General features: G+C 39.0%; 1 protein-coding gene across 1 annotated transcript; it reads right to left on the bottom strand.

The window, feature by feature from the left end:
* Window positions 1–13,939: 13,939 nt before the first annotated feature.
* On the bottom strand, window positions 13,940–15,936 carry LOC145700835 (uncharacterized). Its single transcript, XM_081778159.1, has 6 exons — window positions 15,532–15,936; window positions 15,373–15,492; window positions 15,117–15,325; window positions 14,578–15,073; window positions 14,200–14,532; window positions 13,940–14,158 (listed from the first exon to the last, which is right to left on the bottom strand). Exons 2-6 carry the CDS (start codon window positions 15,487–15,489, stop codon window positions 13,940–13,942), a joined length of 1,374 nt encoding a protein of 457 aa, XP_081634285.1. The 5' UTR covers window positions 15,490–15,492; window positions 15,532–15,936.
* Between the last annotated feature and the right edge of the window lie 36 nt (window positions 15,937–15,972).

Raw genomic sequence — 15,972 nt, 5'->3', positions numbered from 1 at the left:
CCAATTTTGCTGAAATTTCAGATTTTTGCTGGTCAAAAAATGGTTCTAACAAGTTTTTATGACGTATTGAACTTCTAGGCACACTAAGAAGCAAAAATATGGCTGTTTTGAAATTTTCGATTTTTTGAGGAAATTTGTTGACGGGGGGGGGCTTAAATGGGCACTTAAGTCAGCTCAATCATCTTACTAAAAATAAATTTTGAAATTAGTGCCTCGACTGTGACTGCATCGGGACCCTAAGAAAAAAGGGCAAGAAGGTTTATCTTTTTCCGGAAGAAATTCTGACAACCCGAAGCATTCGCACTCAAGAAAACGATATCAAGAAGACGAGGAAAACATGGAAAAAAAACGGTCACTGCCAAAATGAGCTTGGCGAAACACGGAAACGCCACCGATCCGCAGCAGTTCAGCTATTTGACTCTTGGCACCATTTTCTGGGTCACTGTTATGCTCATAGGTAACCTCTCGAGTAATTTAAATATCTACTTTTGCAAGCAAACTTCGCCTCTTTGGAAAAATCCCGCGGCGTAACGACTTTTCTGACGTCGAGTTGTCACCGAAACTACAAGAAATGCGTTAAAATTTCGACAATGGACTTTTGCGGTCATCTAATGAAGCAATGGTCGAGCATGTCAAAGCGGCGCCGCTTGTTTTTTCACAGGAAGAAAACGAAGTGAATCTCCGCCGCTGTCAGAAGAAACGCTTTTACGACCAGAGAGTCTGCCGCCATCTCTGCTCGAACACGCTGGTTTTGAAATCAACGAGGACCAACCCAATCACGCCCTGCGAGTCAATCTGTTTTGGGCTGACTAGAAGTTTCGATTCCGCCGGAGAAGTCTGCCCATTTCAGAAGTACTGTTTCGAAGGTTGTCCGTGTCCTCATTACGAATGCGAGAAGTTGGAGTCGCCTCAAAAATTTGTTCCAGTTTTTGATCTCCGAAAATCCGAAAACAGTTCAATACCTTCTGAGCTAATGGCTACTTCTTCAAACTCGTCGGTGCCCATCTTTAACATGTCATCTTCGACTGAGTCGACATCAACTGACTTAACTTCGACGACATGGTCAACAATGTGCTCTTCAACCCAGTCAGCAACTCCGGCGACAACATCTCCAATAACAACTTCAACTCCGTCAACGGTGTCTTGGATCAACTCAACTACCCAATCAAATGGAAGCGCAGAGCTGACAGAAAGTGAACCTGAAGAACCAAAATTTGCGATTTTATTGGCCGATTTCTATGAAAGAAATCAACCAAAAAGGACAAATGCCTCAGATTTTTTGTATTCTTATGAACGGTTTTGCTTTCATTCAATTTTATCCCTCTGAGGTTAAGTGTTAAGTCCAATTTGCTACATAAATAATCTCATAAAAACAACTGTTATTCAAATATTTAGAATAATGATAGATAAAAGATGCTTTTTTATCGTTTAAAGGGAGTTTCTAGAACATCACCCTCCGAATCCCTGGACTTCAGGCTAAAATCCAGGGATTCGGAGGGTGTCCAGGGATTGGGAGGGTCACCCGTTTTGATGAATCTAAAAGAGTGTCATCAAAGCTAAATTGTGTAAAGGGATCCCCCGTTTTGGCAATGTTCCACTGGAAATTCAGCCGACTTAGGCTCATGAATGGGGGCGTATAATAAGCTACCTACGTATTATTAATAGCTTTACGGATAGTCCAGGTGCTATCCGCTATTCTCTAGTACAGAGAAGTTCAGAGACAGAAGAAGGAAGCGTCAAAGTTCGAAAATTTCGAAAAAGGCCATTTTAGGCCATTTTTGACTCGAAATTCAGCCGATTTGGGCTAAGAAAAACACGATCTGAAAAGAGATTCAAATAAAATGAAGCCATATCGTAAATCTCTAGTACAGAGAACTCATTTGGTCAAGTAATAAAAAGATTTTCTTAAGAACAACCAAATGTACCCATTTATGGCGTCTTTGAGTGATTTTTTTGCTCTCTAGCGCCAACGTAAGGCTGATATTTCAAGTGCGGTTATAATATTCTTTTTAAGTGCGATCTAAGCTTTCGAGAAACCCCTTATATGTCCTTCTTCGATGACATTGATAAACCGAAAAAAATCCGATTTTTACGCAAAGTCAAATTTACATGCATTTTCGAAATTTTTGAAGGCTTATATAATATAAGTTATATTTTGAGGTAAGATGCTCGTCAAGGGGTCATATGATACATCAAAATGATTTTTAGAACATGAGGAATCCGAAAATATCAAATATGACCCTAATCAAACACTTGAAAAAATAGGAGAGGATCCCTTAACATTCAAAAGTCTCCCGGTAAAAATCCTTCAAACCAAAAAAAGTCGACCGGTACTACTTTTCTCAACGGTGAGCATTACTTGGTCGATGCCTTTGGAAACTTGATGAAAATGAAAGAAAATGGCGATGCTCCGATTTACGTTCCAAATCGACGCAAAGATTTGTACGCATTTATATATTCTTAAAAGATCAATGTTTGGATCGCGACAACAGCCAACGCTTTTGTTTGGCATAAAATTATGTCGCCAAGGCGAATATAATTTTTGTTTTAAAGAGGCCGCTTCATTTTCCACTTTGGATCGTCGATCGGAACTCACCACATTGAGATTCGCCTGAAAGACAGAGATCGTAAGATCTTCCCAGTCGTTGTTATTTGAAAACGGTCGAAAATCAGATTAACACTTAAAAGATTATTATAAATTTTTGACCAATAAAAGCTCCCCGAACGACCGTCCAGACAAGTGTTACTACTACGCGCCGGATTATAACCTTAACAGACTCGAGGAAGCCCAAGGTGAGAATCAGCCCTTAAATTTTCCTTGTTCCTTGACATTTAAGGCTACATCGCGAGCAACCACGTCAACGCTTGAACATCTTCAATCAGCTTTGGCGGTAAATTTATTTTGATGAGCTTGAGACTCGGCACAAACTGGATCACCATTTCGAAAACAGTCGCTCTTAACTCGATCCGAGCAACGGAGCAGTTGGAAAAGGGCTGGAAAAAAGACGAGATCACGGTTCCAGCTATGTTTCGCGACTTTGATCCAGTGCACGTGATTCCTCTGGAACGGATTCAGAAGATATTTTTCACTTGCCCTTTCTGCTTTTTCTGTGAATCCTAAGAGATCGACCTTGGTCAATTGATGCTGATCCTCGTCACTCGAAGCATTGCCCTCTCAAACACGCAATACTCACTTTTACTCGAAAAAGAGGGAAAATTTCTGACGCTTGGCAATGAATGGATCGGCTCCTTGGTCAAGTACGAGCAAGAATCGCTTTGTTTCTCTGGTTTGTACGCTCCGAAAGATTACGCCTATTCAAATGCCTTTGGAACCAACAACGACGAGTGTGAGTATTTCATCAATGGCTTCATAAACAACGATCGTATTTATCTCCAGAATATTGTTTTCGACACTACTTTTGAAATTTATTTCGACTTCGGAGAGGATCTTCACCATTGTTTTACTTGACTAGATATAAGTTGATCCTCTAAAAAGACCGCATTGTCAATGCGGCATTGAGCTCAATTTCCGACAACAAAGTGCTGAAAACAAAATGCTAGTGACTAGCAACCCGTATTTCGAATTCCACAAAGATGTCTTTCCGTACTTCGCAAAAAACGCTGTCGAAAATCAAACCGCTTTTCCGCAATCAGGCGAGGCTCTTGAGCAACCGAGCATAATCTGTTTGTAGTCGTTACTAACAGCGCTAAACGAAGCCCGAAAAGCAAGTAGTTTGTCTCCACCCTATCCAATGGCGATTCTGCCCGATTTCCCTTTTTCGTCTTTCAATGAGTCACTATTCCATATTTCTTCTTTCGAGCTGGATTTTAACGAAACGCGAAAACTCACTTTTGACATAAAGGAAAGAGTCTCAATTTTAACGCTGATAAAAAAATTTCTAATCGAAAAATATTCTCGACTCTCATGTAAGGGAGAATATCCCTTACAATAGTGTTTGAGTGCAGAAAGCTCAGCTTATATGATTTTCCCTATGCTTGGTCGCCGGAGGGCGCTAATTGAGTGAAGATGTTAGGCAAGAGTCGCTCTTGCCCTTAGCAAACGCATGTGATCATTTCTGGTTACTTCCGGTCACTTCCGGTTCACTTCCGGTCACTTCCGTTCACTTCCGGTCACTTCCGGTTCACTTCCGGTTCACCTCAAGATCATTACTATAAGTGCGCATCGACTCATATACCTTGTAAGAGAATAGCTGAGCTAATGCTCACTTGTAACAGCGCCACCTAGCGTGTGCTCTCGCGCCCCATCTAGTGCTGGCTCTCGCGCCCCACCTAGTGTCAGCTCTCTAGCGCCACCTAGTGGACACTCAGGAATGGCTCTCTAGTGACCTCTAGTGGTGACACACTAGCGCCACCTATGGTGAGCACAAATACATATGTTCACGCATTACAATGTATTGACTCAATGTATGAGTCCATGACTCACTTCTGACGCTTGAATGACATCATCCGAAGATACTCCTGGAACCTTCTAGCGACAATGACTCACGCTGACGAATTATAACATCATATTGGAGAAGATACTTGATTGTTCTATTACTGTTCTAAGAAGCTACATGATTGTTCTATTACTGTTCTAAGAAGCTACAGGATTATTCTATTACTGTTCCACGAAAGTTCTCGAACATTCTTATTATCCCTTTCTGAGTATATAAGGGCGACTTTCGCCTCAATAAATTATTCTAACGAACCAAACAAAAAACACTTGTCTTTTTATCCAGCAGAAGAAACCAGCAAAACAACAGCAGAAGCAACAACAGCAGCAGCAACAACACCAGCAGCAGCAACCACAACGGCCGCTGAGCAATCAGTGGTAACAAGTACTCTCACGGGTACTTGCGAACTCAGGTCTACGCCTTAGTAGAGCTGTTTTGAGTCTTGAATCTTGTAGTCGCAGTGTATTGTCTATTTAGTCGTACACGCATAGACCCAAGTATAAAAAACCCGAGCAGGAATTCGACTAGCGTCAGGAGACCGGTACCAGGGTACTTTATTTGTGCCCTATTATTGGTGACTGAAGTTATCGATTCCACGAGAATAGATCAGACACGGTAGCTAACACGATACTTGCGTAGTCGCCATCCTGGAGTGGCTACGTCAAGGTCTGCCCTGATCTATATCGGACTCAGTAAGAATCTTTTTGATTCGGTTCTCGGCTTAAGGGTATTTTATACCTAGCGGGGAATAAAAAGATCCGTCTACGGCGTATAGACGAAAAACTACCCGAACGCAGTCTAGCGTATAGACGATTTCCCGTGGCAACGTCCACATTCCCCAGTAATACCCGGATAGGGTTTAGTTAACGCATTTGCATTTGCATAAGCAGTAGCATTTAGCATTTTAATCAGATAAATTTGAGAAGAAGAAATTACAATGAGTCAGTCTGATTTCAACGGTGATATTGGCTACTCTGAAAATTCGGAAATTAATTCGCTTATGTCAAGCAAGTTAAAATTACCAAAATTTAAGGAGAATGATAACTGTGAAGCATGGGTAAACAAATGCGACTTTCTTCTCGGATTGAACGGTCTGACTGACGAATCTGCAAAGATTGGTCAGATGTGTAGTCAATTACCGGACCCGATCCAAGAAACAGTTATTCTCGAACTTGCACAATTAGACAAAGCAAAAATTTCAATCAAGGACTTTTTGGTCATATTCAATCGAGCATGTCGAAAGAATCCTTTCGTTTACGAGAATTTGCTTGATAAACTTAAATATGACCCAGAAGAGCATTTGAATCTTAGAAATTTCTACTATCGAGTGAATCAACTTGTCAAACAGACCATCGGTGATGAGTGCGATAGCATGGTTGAAAAGATCACCATGAAAGAATTTCTTAAGAAACTTCCGAAAAAGATCCAGAATTCCGAATTCCTTTTGGAATACAGGAAGGAAAAATCAGACAATATGGATATTGTTGATAAATGCGCTGAGCTTTACGAAAAGCAAGGCGAGCGAGAAAAGGAAGTTAATGCTTTGGGAGATGAGACTGATCAATCTTCCGATGAAATTTCATCTAATGAGTCCGATATACCCGAAGATTATCACAGTACCTATTCCAGTCAAGACGAATATGATGACGAGGAGATTACGAAGACGAAGACGAAAAGGATGATAAGAATGAACTCTCAAATGTAAACACGGATCGAACGAAAGAGAATGAAGAAGAAGGAGAAGAAGAAGACTACGAATGTATTTATTGCGAAATGAACGGTCATCGAACAATTGACTGCCAAAAACTCAAGAACCGATTTGCGTGGGAGCTTGAAAAATCAAACGCTATTTGTTACAGATGTAACAAAAAAGGCCATAAGGCAAATTACTGTGATACAACCGACTGCAACTATTGCGGTAAATACGGTCATCTCCAGAAAGATTGTCGAAAATTGAAAGAGCGAGCAAGAAAGGCCGACATTGGCCTGTGCTACAATTGTGGTGAAGCAGGCCACAAACTTTACCAGTGTCCATATCGAACTCGTGAACGACAGCAATCGGAAAGTGACGAAGACAACAAGGATGGTTACGAATCAGGAATAACTTGTTGGTCTTGTGGACGACGAGGTCACAAACGAGCACAATGCCCAAGAGAGAATGAATAAATTGGAATCCCCTTTTACGAAGAATTTTTAAACCTTACTGTTTAAAAATGTATTTCTATGCCTGTCTCAATTATTTTGTGTGCCCTATAGATAATAAATTTGTATATTGGATATGGCGCAATGTTGAATTGAATCAATAGACAGGATTGCAAAACTATTTTTGCAAATTTTCATGCTCGGTTATTAAACGCAGAACAAATGTTAAGGATAAAATAATCATATGGTTTCCTTTTTGAATTTCGCCTGTGAGGACGAATTTAATAAGATAAAAATAAAAACTTTGTTTGTCCACAAATCAAGCGAACTGAGAGATAAGAATAAAACGACTTTTGTCTTTCAGAAAAACTGTATGTGGTTTGATGACCACGACCACAAATGCCGGTCGGTAATCATTTGATTGATAGATCGACTTTCTAAAGATGAAAAAAGGAAATGTCATTGTTAGTTGTTAACTAAGTTCTTCAAACGAACTTGAATCTTGGAAGCGAGGACGAATTTACACAAGAGAAGAAATTTCTGCGACGCTCAGAAGCATCGAAAAACACATAAAGGAATTATCTTTTATATTAAAAAAGTGGTTGAACAAAATGATATTTAAATTTTGGTTAAAAAGTTGAATAAAAAGAGAATTTAATTAAAAATAAGACAATGAATGAGAGATAAGCATTTGAAACAGAGAAGAAGAAAAATGAAAATGAATGTTGAATTTAAGAAAACAAAAAATAGAAAATATCGATCGATAACTTGCAAGACTTTATGGAAGACATAAACAATAATTGAAATTAATAAGAAGATTGAATAAGATACAATGTAAGAGAAGAGCTAAAGACATGACAGATAAAGATACATGAAAAGTGATTTTATATCGCATGCGAGCTTCTTATATAGCAATTGTAAAATCTATGTCTCATTTTGAGAAGCAAGCTCAACAAGGGAGAATTCGACCCTCACGCACTGGCCATGCTTGAGCCGAAAGTTTCTCCCTTACAATAAAAATCGCATTTCCACCGCGATGAGTTTGAGATGAAGAATCAGACTGAGACAACGCTATGAAATCGGTCATCTATCCAACGGTGCACCAAATCTGGATTTTTGGCTGAGGAAAAGAAGCAAGATTTATGGAAAAGATAAATTGAAAAAAAGAAGAAGATAAAAGAGACGAAAAGAGTATCAAGAAAAAAAAATCAGAGTAAGAAGAAAGACAGGATCGTAATAAGAAGAGAGAAGATAATTGAGAAAAAAAGAAGAAAAACAAAAAATAAATTGAATAAGAAGAAAGAAGAAGAAATTTGAAAGAAATGTATGGAGTGAGCAATAAAAAGAAAATAAAACTTATGAAAAGTATGGAGTTAGAAGAAAGAAGAAAAGAATTCAAAAGATGAAAGAATTAAACAAGAGAAGAAGATTGTAAATGAAGAAGAAAGAAAAAAGGCAAAAAAAATCGAAAAGAAAGAAAATGAGGAAGATGAAGATAAATATAAGAAATGACTAAGAAAAAAGATAGTCGAGTTCTGACCAGACAAAAAAAAAGACTCAATAGTACTGCTGAAAACTAACCAACAACGACGAGTGTGAGTATTTCATCAATGGCTTCATAAACAACGATCGTATTTATCTCCAGAATATTGTTTTCGACACTACTTTTGAAATTTATTTCGACTTCGGAGAGGATCTTCACCATTGTTTTACTTGACTAGATATAAGTTGATCCTCTAAAAGACCGCATTGTCAATGCGGCATTGAGCTCAATTTCCGACAACAAAGTGCTGAAAACAAAATGCTAGTGACTAGCAACCCGTATTTCGAATTCCACAAAGATGTCTTTCCGTACTTCGCAAAAAACGCTGTCGAAAATCAAACCGCTTTTCCGCAATCAGGCGAGGCTCTTGAGCAACCGAGCATAATCTGTTTGTAGTCGTTACTAACAGCGCTAAACGAAGCCCGAAAAGCAAGTAGTTTGTCTCCACCCTATCCAATGGCGATTCTGCCCGATTTCCTTTTTCGTCTTTCAATGAGTCACTATTCCATATTTCTTCTTTCGAGCTGGATTTTAACGAAACGCGAAAACTCACTTTTGACATAAAGGAAAGAGTCTCAATTTTAACGCTGATAAAAAATTTCTAATCGAAAAATATTCTCGACTCTCATGTAAGGGAGAATATCCCTTACAATAGTGTTTGAGTGCAGAAAGCTCAGCTTATATGATTTTCCCTATGCTTGGTCGCCGGAGGGCGCTAATTGAGTGAAGATGTTAGGCAAGAGTCGCTCTTGCCCTTAGCAAACGCATGTGATCATTTCTGGTTACTTCCGGTCACTTCCGGTTCACTTCCGGTCACTTCCGTTCACTTCCGGTCACTTCCGGTTCACTTCCGGTTCACCTCAAGATCATTACTATAAGTGCGCATCGACTCATATACCTTGTAAGAGAATAGCTGAGCTAATGCTCACTTGTAACAGCGCCACCTAGCGTGTGCTCTCGCGCCCCATCTAGTGTTGGCTCTCGCGCCCCACCTAGTGTCAGCTCTCTAGCGCCACCTAGTGGACACTCAGGAATGGCTCTCTAGTGACCTCTAGTGGTGACACACTAGCGCCACCTATGGTGAGCACAAATACATATGTTCACGCATTACAATGTATTGACTCAATGTATGAGTCCATGACTCACTTCTGACGCTTGAATGACATCATCCGAAGATACTCCTGGAACCTTCTAGCGACAATGACTCACGCTGACGAATTATAACATCATATTGGAGAAGATACTTGATTGTTCTATTACTGTTCTAAGAAGCTACATGATTGTTCTATTACTGTTCTAAGAAGCTACAGGATTATTCTATTACTGTTCCACGAAAGTTCTCGAACATTCTTATTATCCCTTTCTGAGTATATAAGGGCGACTTTCGCCTCAATAAATTATTCTAACGAACCAAACAAAAAACACTTGTCTTTTTATCCAGCAGAAGAAACCAGCAAAACAACAGCAGAAGCAACAACAGCAGCAGCAACAACACCAGCAGCAGCAACCACAACGGCCGCTGAGCAATCAGTGGTAACAAGTACTCTCACGGGTACTTGCGAACTCAGGTCTACGCCTTAGTAGAGCTGTTTTGAGTCTTGAATCTTGTAGTCGCAGTGTATTGTCTATTTAGTCGTACACGCATAGACCCAAGTATAAAAACCCGAGCAGGAATTCGACTAGCGTCAGGAGACCGGTACCAGGGTACTTTATTTGTGCCCTATTATCTCAGAAGAGCAAATCTTTTCTCACAAAAGCTGCGAAAAGTCTGGAGTTTCGATCTTATAATGAAAAATCTATCTTCGCAATTAAAACTTACGAAAACAGCTCGATTGCGATTTCTTCCGACTTTTTCGAGAAATCGATCGCTTTGAACGATCCGTTAAGCACGAATTGGACATCTCTTGAATTCGTCTTCAGAGTCGAAGACGACTCACTATCTTCCCTTTCTGTGAGGAAAAAGGGCGAGGAAATAGCAACAAGGCAAATGAACGAGCTTCAAACCATGGAAGAAAAGAAAATCAGAGTTTTCAAATTCGACGACGAAACCGAAATCAAAAATGTTTTTTTCTATCAAAATCCACCGAGTCAGATTCTTGTTATTTTATCTGACCCAACTGAATTACCACATCATTATGCTCTGTTTGGAGACGGCGTTAAAAACGAAAATACAGGCATTATTGTTCCAACGGTTCTTCAGGATAAAATCTACGAATCTAAAGCTGCTCTTGTGAAAGGCCAGTTGCATTTTTTCGGTGGCCGTCAGAATAAAAAACTAGTAGACTGCTCTTTAAAACTCCTTATTTACTATTTTTAGATAATTATTCTTGTCGATTGCGAATTGAAGCTTCTCCCCATTTGGCTTCAGAATAGATATTATGGTGGAAGCGCAGTGCTCACAATTTCAAACGGAACTGAAGGTTCGTTGCAAGAATGTCTTATAATTTTTATATTTTTCAGCTCTTGTTTGTTTTGATGATCCGAACGACAAAAAGTGCGATATTTTTAACGGCACCGCTGTTGAAGAACTCGCATTCGAACCAAGAGAAGGGCACTGGGACGGTGGACTTGCTCATTTTAAAGGACAGCCAACAGCAGTCGGCGGTGAAAATTTTCCTACTTCGAACAAAGGATACACGGAAACCCTGACTGAAAATGGCTGGGAAAAACTGCATCGTCATCCAATGTTATTTTATTTTGCAACTTTTTTATTCAGCATGATTTAAGAGAGATACGGACATTCTCTATTGCTGGATTGCCGTCGGGATCAATTGCTACGTTGGGAGGTTTTGATGCGGAGAATTCAGTAGTTCTCAAGGAGATTTTCGTTTTGAAAAAATTTGAATGGACAAAAATAGGAACTTTGCTTCAAGTAAGTTTATTTGGGGGGATTTTGAAAATTCGATAAAATTAAGGAGGGGGTCGACGAGAAAAAATTTTTCGTTTTTTCAAAATTTTGGTTATATTTTTGGATTCCTTATTAAAAAAGGAGCATTTTTGGTCTCCAGCTTTTCGCGGATTTATTAACTTTTTTTAACAAAATTTTCGATTTTGTGTCTGGATTCCGAGATTTTACGAAATTAAAAAGTTGGTTATATTACCCAAAAATGATCCTTATGAAATTTTTATGTGCTAGATATTGTTTTTTAATGATTTTCTAATCATTATCAGTAAAAAATTCTGAGTCTCCGCGATTTTGGTAAAATTCCCTATGAAAAATGAGCACAAATGACGATTTTTAGGAAAATCGGATATTTTTAATCAACAGTAAAAAAATTTTCGCGATAAGCATCCCTTTTTTCATTGTCGCCGCTTTATTTTTAAGGGTTTAAACTTACTTTTAAAAGTATTTGATGAAGAAAAAAAAATCCCGTTTTTGAGATTTTTTGGTCACGAGACACCCCCACTTTGACCTAAATTTTACAAAATTTTTTGGAAAAAATTTTTTTTCTCGTTTTCGCCGCTGTATTTTTGAGACCCTTTTCTTTCCACGTAAATAGTCAGAATTTGCCTATCTAAGCAGGTTTTTCCGCATTTTTGGTCACAGAAATCCCGATTCTCGTCGACCTCCCCTTAATTATCTTAAAAATCTATATTTTTAAGCCTTGTGCCGTTGGATCGACAGTTCAAGTCGGCACCGCTCTATATTTATTCCCTGGAGATAGCAACGAATCAATTCGAATGATCCAACGCTTAAATCTAGGTAAGGTTGACCAATTTTCGAAGAAACTTCTTTCGGAAAGCTTTCGATAATTTGAAGGAAAAAGTGGTCAACTGATGTTAAAGACGGAGACAATATTGTCGCAATCGAGGTTGTTGGAGAACATGAGAAATATTATTACTACCCGTTTCTGTTCATATCGCCGTCGAATGTTTGCACCGCGAACCATGATCAACGTTCTTATCAATAAAATTTTGTACAAAATTGTTTTTCGAACTGTGTCTTCAAAAAATTTTTACAAAAATCACTGAGTAATATTGAATTTGTAAATAAAATCAACGAATCATTTGGTCAAAACTCAAAAACTACAGATTATTTTAATTGCTATTAATTAAAGAGACTCTCAGTGTGAAAGATCTTTCACTTTATAGTTTTCCGCAGCTGAGCAAATAATCGTCGATTCTGGCTTTGAACCGACTCAGAAAAGACGAAGAACTAGAAAAAGGCCGGAAAAATTCATCAATTATCGACTACCCGATGAGCCGTCTCCTTGTACGGATTTTTTCATATGATCTTAAGCTGACCATGAATTGCTATTGAAATAGCTATTTCAAATAGCCTTTTGTTAGTAGGGCAGAAACCCAATTGAAAATTTTACATAATGCTCATAATTTGTAGCAACAAAAATAACCGAAATGAACCTTTCTGAAACTTAGAAAAATCAGCGGCATTTTTAAAGAAGCAATGAATAAAGATAAGTTTCGAAAAATGTTTTCAGGCCAAAAATCACTTTTTAACTGTTAGTGCCATCTTCACCGCCGTCTCAAACCGAGTCGAACGGTATATGTATCTCTTGAAAATTCTAGAGTTACGGGTACTTCCGGTCAAATTTACGAAATTCTAGTATTCCACTGCCGTTTTTGATACAGAAATGGTACTATGGCATATAGCATGTCAAAATGACCGCTAGAACGTGAGGAGTGCAGGGGTCTCAAAAAATAAGTACTTTAACAAAGAAAAGTACCTAAAAATAATTATTTTGTCATTTTTTAGCACTAAAAATATTAATTATTAATTTTTCGGGCAGAAAGCAGATGTATAATAAATTTTTATCTCTTATTAATACTAATCTACAAAGAAAACTATATTTAAATCGAAAATTTCTTGAAATTTGATATTTTTAGTGCTAAAAATCACAAAATAATTATTTTTAGGTACTTTTCTTTGTTAAAGTACTTATTTTTGAGACCCCTGCACTCCTCACGTCCTAGCGGTCATTTTGACATGCTATATGCCATAGTACCATTTCTGTATCAAAAACGGCAGTGGAATACTAGAATTTCGTAAATTTGACCGGAAGTACCCGAAACTCTAGAATTTTCAAGAGATACATATACCGTTCGACTCGGTTTGAGACGGCGGTGAAGATGGCACTAACAGTTAAAAAGTGATTTTTGGCCTGAAAACATTTTTCGAAACTTATCTAAAGATGAAGTCAAAATCAGCTCTTCTTCCGTTCTTCCTTGTTTCAAATCAAAGCTGACTGTATCCAAGCTGGGAACGCCCTAAATTTACCCTCTTCTTTACTCAGAAGAGCACACAAAACAGACAGATCCTGCCAAATGAAAGACATTACGAAAGAGCAAATAGACGACGGACGACCCGGTATTAGGGTTGGCCAAAAAAGGATGGTCCTTTGATTTCCTTAAAACTTTCCTTGATTGTATATTTGGGTCTATAAAATAATATTTTTCAAAAAATTTGGAAAAAATTTTCGGGTACCCATTTTTGGAGGCTTGAAAGTAGCCGAAAAGTGGTTTTTCGCAATAACTTTTTCTAGTACCACTTTTCAGAAGTTTTTCTTTTAGATTTAGATAGAGCTCATCAAGGCGGTCTTTTGAGCCGTCGGATGAGTCTCTAGCGGTATCGGAAGACACTTTTTTCATAGAAGGTGTGAGGAAGAGGGCTAAAATTATAAAAATTTTGTTTTTATAGTTTTTAGTGTATTATCAATTTAATCCGCTTTTTCAATTTGAAAAACGTTTTGATGCCCTAAAACATCACCCATGAACCAAGGGGGCCCGGGTTCGAATCCCAGTGAGACCATTTTTTTGAACACGCTAATTTTTTCGAGATCAATTATTGGAGTTTATTGAAGTGTTCAACGGTTTGATTGAACAGTTCTTTCAATGATCTTTTCTTTTTCAACTTTGATTGAATGATTTCTTTGTCCTCTGCAGAAAGCTGTTTGTTGATATAGCCCAGAACATGACCTCGAAACTGATGAAGTGAAACTTTCACTGGGTAGTTTGGCTGCACAAGCTGTGTGAATGTTTTCAAGCACTGTTTATCGTCAGCCTAAATGAAAAATGATGCATCAGATCGAACTACTATTCAACCTCGTTGATGGGAGACGGCCAAAGCTTATGTTCTGCGATAACGGCTTCAAAAACTGCCACTTGTGTTCGATTTTTTTCACCTTCTTCAATATCGGACAGCATTCTCGCAATAGAATCATTATGGTCGGATCTTCTTCTCTCCGTGATAGAAGCTTCTTTGGAAGAGGCATTTGCCATGAACTGGCCGAGTTTCTGCTCGAAGTCAGTCTGTCGTCGCCAAAAAGAGAAGGTCATATTGAAGCGACTCATCACTGCTTGTTGGAACTTGAACGTGTCCATATTATACTTCGAGGAGAATGAGTCTTTAGCTGATCCGAAGCTTCTCTCGCAGTCCTTATTTAAAGTTATGTATTTTGTTGTATGCGGACAAATATAAACCTGATTTGTGAATGATATTTCTTTTGCGAATGGAAAGCTGCATTCATTCACGAAATCGCCGAACCGTTTCTCAACAGCGTGAAGACGCATTTTGATGCACTCGTCGAGGAACTTGGAGTTCGATGTATCTCGAGAGATTTCCAATACAACATCTTCGAATCCAAGTTCCCAAGAGGAACTGTCGATTTCTTTCGCCCTTTTCAAAAGGAATAAAGCAGGAGAAGAAGATGAGAGAACATCTTTAAGAACTTGCTTGAAATGCTCCTCAAGAGACAGATATTGTTCTGAGTTCATCAGGCCGGACACTTTTGACCAGTAAGGACTCACGATGACGGAATAAACCATCGCCGAGCTGGCGAATTCAATGATCGCCTGCGCTTTATTGTCTTCCATAACCTTCGCATCGTCAGTGAGAGCGAGCTCGAACCGGATGAAATCGACAATATCGCTGTAGTTTGTTGCGATTCGCTGGAGATTTCTGGTAAGATTACCAAAACTAAGAAAAATGAATATAACTGTTTTCATCAAGATAAATTTACCGAACATGACTTTGCATTTCAAGCGGCTTTGTCACTTTCTGTAGACCATCACGAGATCGAAGGGCTTCAAGATAAATTTTGAGCTTGCTGCCTTGGGAACCATGAAGTCCATGGCTCCTGGAACACGTCAAATATGCTTCACAAAACTGCAAGATATCATCAAAAACGTTCTGGATGCAAGCTCGGATACACTTCTCCATATGACAGACCTAACGGAATAATTCATTTTCTCGAAAAACATGTCGCAAACAATTACCTTATGCATCGAGCATTTCAGATGAAGCCTTTCTCTTGGCGTGATTTTATCCAAGGTTTCCATAATAAGCTTGCAGCTTTTAAGTGCGTTCGCCGCAGAATCGCTCGCTGTCGCCATGCACTATAAAGAGTTTAATGCCGTTTCTGAAACTAAAGAAACCTTTGAAGCGAAATGCTGCTGAGTTTCGTCTGGAAAACTTGAGAGATAAGACTGAAAGGCTTCGCGGACGGTTTCAGACTTTTCATCAGGAATGGCGACCAGTTGAAAAATATAGCATTCTGTTCCGGATCTGATCGTGAATGATTGGAACTTTGTCGAAGCAATTTTTGATCCATCCGCTCCCAAAACAAAGTCATCGCAGTCTCGCAAAACTCGAACTTAGGGTTTAGTCCGGGTCGGGCTGGGGTAGCCTCAGGAGCCAGCGCGGCGTACCCTGAACCATCTGCCAGTCACCGGCCCGGACAAGGCCTCGTCCCTTCCCGTCGATCCGCCGGGGATCCCCCTTGGCGCCCGACAGCTTCTTCTGGCAAAAGATCTGTGGGCGCCCCTTCCTGATCTTGAGTCTTTTTTATTTTCAAATATAAAAACTATTTAATTAAT

The sequence above is a fragment of the Oikopleura dioica genome, chromosome 2 (genome assembly GCF_907165135.1).
Source record: "Oikopleura dioica chromosome 2, OKI2018_I68_1.0, whole genome shotgun sequence".
Classification (NCBI taxonomy): domain Eukaryota; kingdom Metazoa; phylum Chordata; class Appendicularia; order Copelata; family Oikopleuridae; genus Oikopleura; species Oikopleura dioica.
This window is presented reverse-complemented; position numbering and strand designations above follow the sequence as displayed.

Excerpts from the sequence above, each read along its gene's own strand:
- LOC145700835 (XM_081778159.1), bottom strand. The coding sequence starts at position 15,489 with ATGGCGACAGCGAGCGATTCTGCGGCGAACGCACTTAAAAGCTGCAAG. Across the intron at positions 15,326-15,372 it reads TGAAATGCTCGATGCATAAG|GTCTGTCATATGGAGAAGTG; the intron begins GTAATTGTTTGC and ends TTATTCCGTTAG. Across the intron at positions 14,159-14,199 it reads GGCCGTCTCCCATCAACGAG|GCTGACGATAAACAGTGCTT; the intron begins GTTGAATAGTAG and ends TTTTTCATTTAG.